This window comes from Octopus bimaculoides, chromosome 9 (assembly GCF_001194135.2).
Source record: "Octopus bimaculoides isolate UCB-OBI-ISO-001 chromosome 9, ASM119413v2, whole genome shotgun sequence".
Classification (NCBI taxonomy): Eukaryota; Metazoa; Mollusca; class Cephalopoda; order Octopoda; family Octopodidae; genus Octopus; species Octopus bimaculoides.
Window position 1 is genome coordinate 1,912,864 of NC_068989.1, and position 9,655 is coordinate 1,922,518.

The 9,655-nt window shown below is 37.8% G+C and overlaps 1 protein-coding gene across 2 annotated transcripts in view; it reads right to left on the reverse strand.

Moving 5' to 3' along the window:
• Positions 1-3,184, reverse strand: part of LOC106872566 (proteasome activator complex subunit 3) — a 12,103-nt gene extending 8,919 nt beyond the window's left edge. The window contains exon 1 of one of the 2 annotated variants that reach the window (XM_014919597.2): positions 3,042-3,184. In XM_014919597.2, coding sequence (XP_014775083.1) covers positions 3,042-3,065 — 24 coding nt within the window. In that variant the 5' untranslated portion in view covers positions 3,066-3,184. The remainder of the gene's footprint in view (positions 1-3,041) is intronic. The other variant, XM_014919598.2, reaches the window with a different exon arrangement.
• Between the last annotated feature and the right edge of the window lie 6,471 nt (positions 3,185-9,655).

The following is a 9,655-nucleotide window of genomic DNA, read 5'->3' on the forward strand; positions in this document are numbered from 1 at the left end:
TGACGGGCTTCTTTCAGTTTCCATCTACCAAATCCACTCACAAGGCTTTGAACAGCCCAAGGCTATAGTAGAAGACACTTACCCAAGATGCCACACAGTGAGACTGAATTTGAAACCATGTGGTTGGTAAGCAAGCTACTTACCACACAGCCTCACTTAACAAGATCCTGCAAGCCTCAGGATTGCATTGGGCTCCAATGTCACTTTTGACATGATTTCTACAACTGCATGCCATTCCTAACATCAACCACTTTGCACTGTGTACTGGATGTGTTTCTCCCCACTCCCTTTTTTTAAAATTATATTTTTGTGCCACCAGCGGTCGCCATATAAGTTACAAAACAGAAAAAGAAGGGAAGGAAAGAGCCCCCTCGATTAAGTGGGAGATAACTTTTACCCAGATACTCATCAGTTATCATTTAACGTCAATTTCCCATGCTGGCATGGGTTGGGCTACCCAGCATATGAGGGTGGGTATATACATACATATGTAAAATATATAATTAAGGCTAATTAAATTGACTATTATTAATTAGTGTAATGATAAGAAAGTAGAAACAGTGAAGCGTCAGAGTAAACGTTTGAAGGCTACATTCTGAGTTCAAATCTTGATGGGACTGATTTAGTGTATTTTTACCAATATCGATATAAACCAGAGTCAAATTATTTTTGACAATGAAACCTTAAAGGTCTTTAGGTCTCCAAGTCAGGAAAGAAAAAAAAGCCTCAACAGACTTTCAGACAGTCGAGATAAGATCGCTTATATTGGGTTGGTGCATAATTACTGCGGCTTTTTTTTCAACAAATTTTATTCAGCAAAAACAATAACTGCACGTAATAAAAACATCTTTAAATGATTATTCCGGGGTATATTCACCATCTACTTCAATTACTGCTTCCGATTTGCTTAGCAGACGGTCAGACCATCATTTAAAGATGTTTTTGTTAAATGTTGTCATTGTTTTTGTTGAATAAAATTTTGTTGTAAAAAAGCCGCAACAATCGTGCACCAACCCAATAGAATTGGAGTTGAGTATAGCCAAATGAACAGGCTCCCGTATTCAGGAGGATGACAAAAAAGTTTTAATTTAAATTCGGGCAAATTAATTGCTGTCAGATATCTAGTCCACCAGCTTACTATTTCTGTCAACAAATAAGCTCTTCCTTTTTAAAAAGACATTTCCGTAGCACCAACATGAAGAAATTTGGCTGCTATTTCTAGCTAGTCGAGCGAACATATATAGCAGAAATGGGGGGAGGTGACAGAAAGGGCTGAAATTACAAATTTATAAGAACCTATTGAGATGCATCTGAGATGAGATAAACAATCTTAACTTTATGAGTAATGCGTTGATCTTTTAGGTTTAAAAAGTGTTTTTCTATCGAACTTTTAGAGAATTTGTCAATGAGCCGTTTCAAAATTTAAATGTGAGCGAGAATCTCTCCACTTCTGATATAAAGGCTCCCTCGAATGCTGAGGCCATAGCTATAAGAATTATAGCATATTTAATCTTTCTCTGTTTTCATAATTCTCAGAAAAGATTCTACGATGCAGTCGCCTTCTTGGTTAGCCATTGGTAACTATGGACCGAAAAATCACGTGGAGTGGTGTAAGGGACGTAACTATATTGCTATGGCTGGTGTGGAAGTTCTTCATAGATAAGATATATAATATATGAATATATGGAAATATGTCTTTACTCTGTCATCTGAACGATACTGAACGGATTCAATCGATTTTTTGCGATTAATTCTTTATTCCAAATTACTCCTGTTCGAACGCGTTCTCTGGAAGGGTCATGGTAAGTAAGTACAAGAACTGCACTATTTTCTGCTTGGCATTCAGAGATTGAATATTGATAATTATCAATACATCGTAAAATGTGCTATTAAATTTATGGAAAATAATATTTCCAATCATATATACTTAACCATCTGCATTTCTTTTGGTTTGTTGTCAATCACTCCTGGGCATTAATTATATCAATGACTGGAATCTTTAAATCGAATTCTACGGAAACGTTACAACATGAAAACAAAGACTTTTGTCAACGTATTGCGATGATAAAGCTACTAGACACCTTTCCATATGGAAGCTCCTCAACTCGCTAAAGAATTTAATATATTTTATGGTTGAATGAGGATAAATATCTGATCTTATGAATAAAAGAATTTGATACTTTGAAAAAAAAAAAACATATAAAACATGAATCCCCTTTTTTAAATAAAGAATTAAAATTTAGATATCGAAATTTTGATGTGTGCTTTCTTTAAATTAATTCAAAAGGCACACCGTTATCAGGTGAGGGTTATCCACTATAAAGGGATCATATCCTGGTTTATCCTAATTACTATTATTGATAACTATTGCAGTTATCCTAATTATTTTTATAATCCAATCAAACTGATCAGATAATAAAAAGTATCGATCAAGATTTGGAAAACAAAAAGCACTTTGTATGCCTAGAGACATTTGTTTATACCTGTGTGACAGTAAATTAATATTTACTTATAAAATATTTACAAAACAGAAAATAATGACAAATATTTTTTTTTTAAATGAGCCAGTCGCATGTGCTTTTTTGTTTTTCCTCTAACACATAATAATGTCTAGTTTAAATAAGGATTTCGTTATTTATGCAATGTAAATAAAAATCCTAATTGAAACAATCTTTAAAATGTCTTAAATTGAATTTTTTTACTCATTTCGTTGAGTATTTCGTTTTCCTTTTTATATTTCCAAATGATTTCCATTGTAAAGAGACACAAAAGACTAATAGAGTCGCAGCTCCTTATGTATATATGTAAGCTATATATATATAACAGATGGTCCTACATTAATTAACAAGTTCTCAATTAAACAAAGCTTGTTATATTAACATGCTGTCTTAATTGCATTGAGGATCTTTTACCAACACATGGCCAAGTGGGAAAGCAGTGCGTGTCTTTATCTGAACAGCACTTATTATCCTAATACGTATAACGACACTCTAATGGCTGGTTCTTTTCATAGTGCAGTCATTGTATTAATTGCTACTTACCTGTTGGTCAACATTGTTCGACATGACGTGGCTACAAGACGAAATGGCACCAAAAGTAAATTGTAAACTTAAGACAAACTTGCGCCAAATTCTCTCTGGCGTCCCTGCATCGAAGATTAGAGAACGGCAATCCAAGGGAGTTCACTCACCGGCATGCACCCGACATCACAGCGAAAATGACGTCATAGTTAGACACCGAAAAGCAGAATTATTAATTAAACAATTATTTAATTAATATGAAACAAATATGTAATAGTTTGTTTTATTTAAATGAACTTTATCAAAAGCACAGTATCGAATTTATTAAATACCCCTTTCAGGAATATACTAACAATTTACATACAGGAAACCATTTTAGATAATAAAAAAAAAGAACTTTGACACAAACGTATTGAATAGATAACACTTCAATCTATCGCAGATAACAGTGTCTACTGGTCATTTCTTGAACTACAGTTGAGTACTTGGAACATGTATAATTCTTGTAAGCGTGTACCTGTGCAATGGTGTCGGGTTGTAGATATGCATGGCGATAAATTTTTGTTACGTTTTAATATACAATATCGTCAAGAAAAGTACAAGTGAATAAATGCATGTGCGTGTGTGCATATATATATATGGGAGAATATACAAATAATAACAACAGACGAGGACAGGTGGTGTAAATAACAAAAGTATATATTAGTATATATTATATTCTTGTATTCTCTTCATGTATCAGTCATTGGTTTGCATCGATGCTGGAGCATCGTTTTGGAAGTTATAGTCGATCAAATCGCCCCTAGTCGTTATTTTTAAGTCGAGTACTTATTCCATCCCTCTAAGTTGCGGAGACATAAATAAATTGACAATTGTTTATAAGCGGTGGTGGAAAGCAAAACACAAAGACCTGCACACACACATTTTTTTTTTTTTTTTTGCCTACATATATAAATTTAAACATATGTCATCATCATCATCATCATTTAGCACCTGTTTTCCATGCAGTTCTGGGTTGGATGGTTTTGACAAGAGCTGGCAAGTCAGGATATACGATTGATGCTTGAACGCCATTATATAAGTGGCAGGGAATTGCAAAGGAAACATGATTAAATGGTGCAGAGGTGGGGATTGAGTGGCACAAACCTGGGTATATATAGAGTCAGGGGTGGCTATTGGATAGCAATGATACAGAGGAACAGGGCTGTGAGGATAGGTTTGGGGAGTGGGATAATGTCTGAAGGAAGAAATATAAGGAAGAGAAGAGATGTAGATTGGTTTGTTGGGGCAGGGCTAGCAGATAGCAATGTTACAATGAGACAGGGCATGTGGGTGGAACACACAGGTCACAGGGTTGTGGAGAGCAATGATACAGTGGCACAGGGCCAAGAGGACAAGATTGGGGAGTGGGAGGTAAGCACAGTGCAGGAAGTGGAAATGTGAGGAAGAGAAGAGATGTAGTTTGGTTTGTTATGGTAGGGTGTATGAGGAGAAGTTTTCTTGTTAAGTGTGGGTGGGGGACACAGCGCTTCTACAACTCAGTTTTGCTGACATGGACGGGTTTTCTCAAGAACTTCATATCGCCAGACATCTCTGTCCATTGTCATTTCGTCTGTGAGGCCCAACATCCTGAGATCAATCCTTACCACTTCATCCCACGTCTTCCTGGGTCTCCCTCTTCTGCAGGTACCATCCACTTTCAGTGATGGACACTTCTTTATGCTGTCCTCGTTCATACACATCACATATCCAAACCAACATAGCCTTCTCTCTTGCATGCTACATTTGATTCCTCTTATGCCCAACTTTTCTCTCAACTTTTCGCACTTTGTCATACATGCACACTGATGTTGCACATCCAATGGAGCATACTACCTTCATTTCTCTCCAGTCTATGCATGTCTTCTGCATTCAGAGCCCATGTCTCACTACCATGGAGTGTAGCCATTCATACACAAGCATCATATAGTCTACCTTTCATTCTGAGAGAGATTCCTTTTGTTGCCAACAGAGGGAATAGCTCTTTGAAGTTCATCCGCCCAATTCTTATTCTAGAAACAATACTTTCAGAGCATCCTCCACCATTGCTAATTTGGTCACTTAGGTAACAGAAACTATCTACAACTTCAAGAGAGCGTCCTGAGCATTTCAGAGAATCTAAGCCCCGTGTGCTCTTTGTGCTTATTGTTCCTGCACATCTGCCACATATAAAGACTACTTTATCTGTTAATCTACCTGTGATTCCACTGCAACTCTTATGTGTCCATAATTTAAACTGGGTGCAGCAAATGGAATTTCTTCCGATTCCTTTACTACATATTGAGTAGGGCCATTTACCTGACAGAGAGAGAGAGTTTTATCTTCTTTCTTACTAACAATAATGCCATGAATGAAGAAAAGAACCAAACTATTCTGTCATGCTTCCTTACTTCAGATGGTGCCACATCGTTTACTGCACTCCTTTCTTTCCACCAGCTGACTTGTCAGCAACTTTATCATTTGACTCCCAATGCTCTTGGAAGAATTATTTCCGGCAGCTTGTGTACAGTTTGTACATAATGTTAAGGCAGGCTATAGTTCTCTACCAAGACAGTGTTGTTATTCTTGGACACAAGGATTGCTCAATCTAATGCAAGACAACTTGATAAGTCAGTCTGGCTTTCCATAGTTATTTGTATAAATAGCTTTCTATAAAAAGTAAATGCCTCCTATTTGTAGCTAACTATGAGGTCTGTCTTCATGGTGCCTTCCTGGAATCACTACAGCTGGCAAAAGTATCTGCTGCCTTAGCTATCACTATTGAAAGGTGCATGAAGACCTGATCCACTGACCTTACATTTGTAAATGAAACTGAGACGATTGATTCTGATATTATATTTCCAAGACAATAATCTGTCTGTGTGTCTGTTTATCTTTCCCCAAAATCCATTGTAATTTCTTTTACAAAGTTCCACTGCCTATGCCCTAGGCTCTGCAACTAATATCACCCATATATATGCATACACCGCCGGACTGAGTGGTAACTGCCCAGGTTTCAAAACCATAATAGTATCCATAGGGCAGCTGATGATGGATGTATGTTGGATTGTTGGTATGGCTGTTTTTGTTTCTGAAATCAGCTATTATTTTTGGAACAACCTAATATATGTGTGTGTTTGTGTATCATTATCATCATTTAATGGCCGTTTTCCACATTGGCATGGGTTGGACGGTTTGACAGAGGTCGGCTAGGCAAGAAGACTGCACCAGGCTTCACTGTTTTGGAAAGGATTTTACAGCTGGATGTCCTTCCTAACACGAACCACCTTATAGATGTATGTGTGTGTTTGTACATCCATGCATGTTTGGATATACAAACAGAAGAAATAATATTCTATATCTTTAGTAGAGTTTACTTGTTCAAAGTTGGTGGTTCCTACTATCGCAACTCAAGAGTTCCTCACTCTGTTTATCATTTTCAGTATCAAAGAGTTCCTTCTGTGGCTTCAAATAATGCATTTATCAAGAACTCTGAGTTGCAATGGAGTGAACCATTTAAATGCTAAAGAGACCACTAATATGTCATATCATTATAATTTAACATTTTTCCATGGATCCAGCCTGGCCATATATTTTTCCAAGCACCATTCAAAGTTCACTCATCTATGTTATCCACAGCATCCACTGTGTTGAACTTCTTCCACAAGTCTCTAACTGTCAATTTCTTCCATAATTTGTTTGAAAGTTCTTCTCGGGTAATATGCCTCGAAATTAGCTATTACACATTGATCCATTGGCTGTAGCATAGAACGCATTCTACTCTCACACTATCAGAAAGCTTATTTAAGTTCACAGGTTGGTTTGGTCCATTGTCTAAAAGGAGGAATGATTCGTTGGGAATATTACGTCTGGTACTGTTGAGTAGGACAGCAAAATGTAACCTAATCTTCAAAAAGCCTCTTAATCATGTATGCTTTTTTTATTTAAATGTCAAATCAGAGATAAGTTAAATTTTGCATAACCCTTGAAAGTCATTGGAGTTTCAGATACATGGGTAATAGCTTTAATTTCATGTCACCAACAAACATTTTCCTCCCAGAAGGTTTCAACTGGTCACATTATAAAGAGTTATATAGGCTGGACGTGGTGCAAGGTTCACAGACAACAGGTGAACCCATGCAGTTGCCAAGTTATATCCAAGAGATTAGAAAAGACCACTTGAAAGACGTCCATGACAATGGGAAGATGATCTGGTCAAGATGGAAAAGAATGGTGCAATCAAGACTGAATTGGAAGCGCATTGTGATCAGTGGTGTATAACAGAATTTGATGGACTGGTTGATACTGTGATATAAGCCTCACTTGGAATGGTTTCAAATCTAGGTATATTCAGTATATCTTTCCATTCAGGTGTGAGGTACCCACCCACCCTTTCTCTTTCTCTCATATTCACTTTGTAGCTTGGAGATGCACCCTCACCCCCTCTCTTTCCAGCTGGGCAAGCCATATATTCACCTCTTCAACAAAACAAGGGTCATTTGGGTGCTGGTTGGGAACCAGTGGTATAAAGAGTTGCTCTGCCGACCTGTGCACTTTGGATGTTTTATGATATTTAATAAAAAAAAAAAGCTGCATTACTTCTGGTTTAAACCTCAAATTGTCTGGTTACAAAGAAGTCTTCATTCAATGTTTGTTGCAATTACTATTCTGTTAAATAACTGGAAAGGAATGGCCATGTAGTTAAGAAGCACACTTTTAACTATGTGGTTTCAGGTTCAATCCCTCTGCATAGCACCTTGGGCAAATATCTTCTACTCTAGCACTGGACTGACCAATGTCTAATGAGTGTTTAATGGACAGAACTTGTGTGGAAGCCCATCATGTGTGTGTCCCTCCTACCACTTGATCACCAGTGTTGGTTTGTTTACATCCCCATAACTTAGTGGTGCAACAAGACCTACTGAATAAGCTTCACACTAGAAAAAATGGGATTAGTGGTTTCCTTAAATCCTTCCTGTTGGTGCTCCAGCATGGCTACAGTCCAATGACTGAAAGCAACAGGAAATTCTAAACATGTGAAGCAATAGACAACTGGAGAGTGACGATGGGTAGAGTTGAACTAAATGGCTTTTGGTATTTTGTTATGTCCCTTTATGTTGAAACTGGTTGGGTCGTCTCATGCCAACGTAAGTAATCTGTATTTCTCTTTTGTAATTACTGTAAGCCAATATCACCTGAAAGAAGTTGTGTTGCTATATAAATGTGAACAAATGTTTTGTTGTGTTTCAATTGTCATACAACCAATCTCATCTTTCATTTGCTAAACCAGCTTATGATAGTCTTGGCTACAGCAGGGCAAGGCACTTGATATGCATGGCTGTAGAAACCAAGCCAAAACAGACTGGAGCCTGGTGCAGCCCTCCAGCCTTACCATCTCCTGTCAAACTGTACAACCCATGCCAGCATGGAAAATGTATGTTAAATGATGATGAAAAAGAAATTTTAAACTACAAACTAAACAAAATGTAAACTTTCTGATTAGTGTAGCTTCTAATAGAATTGAGCAAGCAAATTCGAACCTGGGTTCTCATTCCTAAGGTATTTTTCGATATTATTATTAAGATCAGTGTCTGGAATCGAACTCGGAATCTTGGGGCTAGTTGTCAGTGCTCTTAACCACTATGCCCATATTGTCTTGAATTAATTGGGCATTATCTTTTAGCTTCAAGATTATTTGATTTTTAAAATGACATTGTTGGATACGTGCAAGAGACCAGATCTGGCCAGTCTGAGTCTGATACGGTTGGTTTCAATGCTAATGGTTTCATAATATCCTTACCAAACTGAACCAGTTTGGTAAGGGGGGGGGGTTCAATTCACCCCTACATTTGCAAAGAAAGAGCACGATGCACAATTTTGCATATGTTTAGATATTTGTGGATTGCAATATGATTTGTGCAGTTTTATGCACAGGTTGTTATATTGTGTTATGTGTGGATGAAGAGGTAGGTTTGTATAGAAGTTCCTTGTGGGTCTGTGTATGTCTGCATGCATACAGTAATCCCCTCGACTAATATGTTCCAACCACGACCCTGGCAATAGGTGAAAATCCAGGACACAGAAACAGCACGTATTCTTTTGTTTCAGTCATTTGACTGTGGCCATGCGGGAGCACTGCCTTTAGTCAAACAAATCGACTCAAGACATTCTTTGTAAGCCTAGTACTTATACTATCGGTCTCTCTTACCGAACCACTAAGTTATGGGGACGTAAACATTGGCGCAAGGAGTGGCTGTGTGGTAAGTAGCTTGCTTACCAACCACATGGTTCTGAGTTCAGTCCCCCTGAGTGGCACCTTGGGGGTGTCTTCTGCTACAGCCTCAGGCTGACCAAAAGCCTTGGGAGTAGATCTGGTAGACGGAAACTGAAAGAAGCCCGTCGTATATATGTGTTTGTCCCCCCACCACCATCACTTCACAACCAATGCTGGTGTGGTTACATCCCCGTAACTTAGCAGTTTGACAAGAGACCAATAGAATAAATACTAGGCTTACAAAAAATAAGTCCTGCGGTCAATTTCTTTGACTAAAGGCGGCCACAGTCAAATGACAAACAAAAAAAAACCAACATCAGTTGTCAAGTGGTGGTGGGAGAAC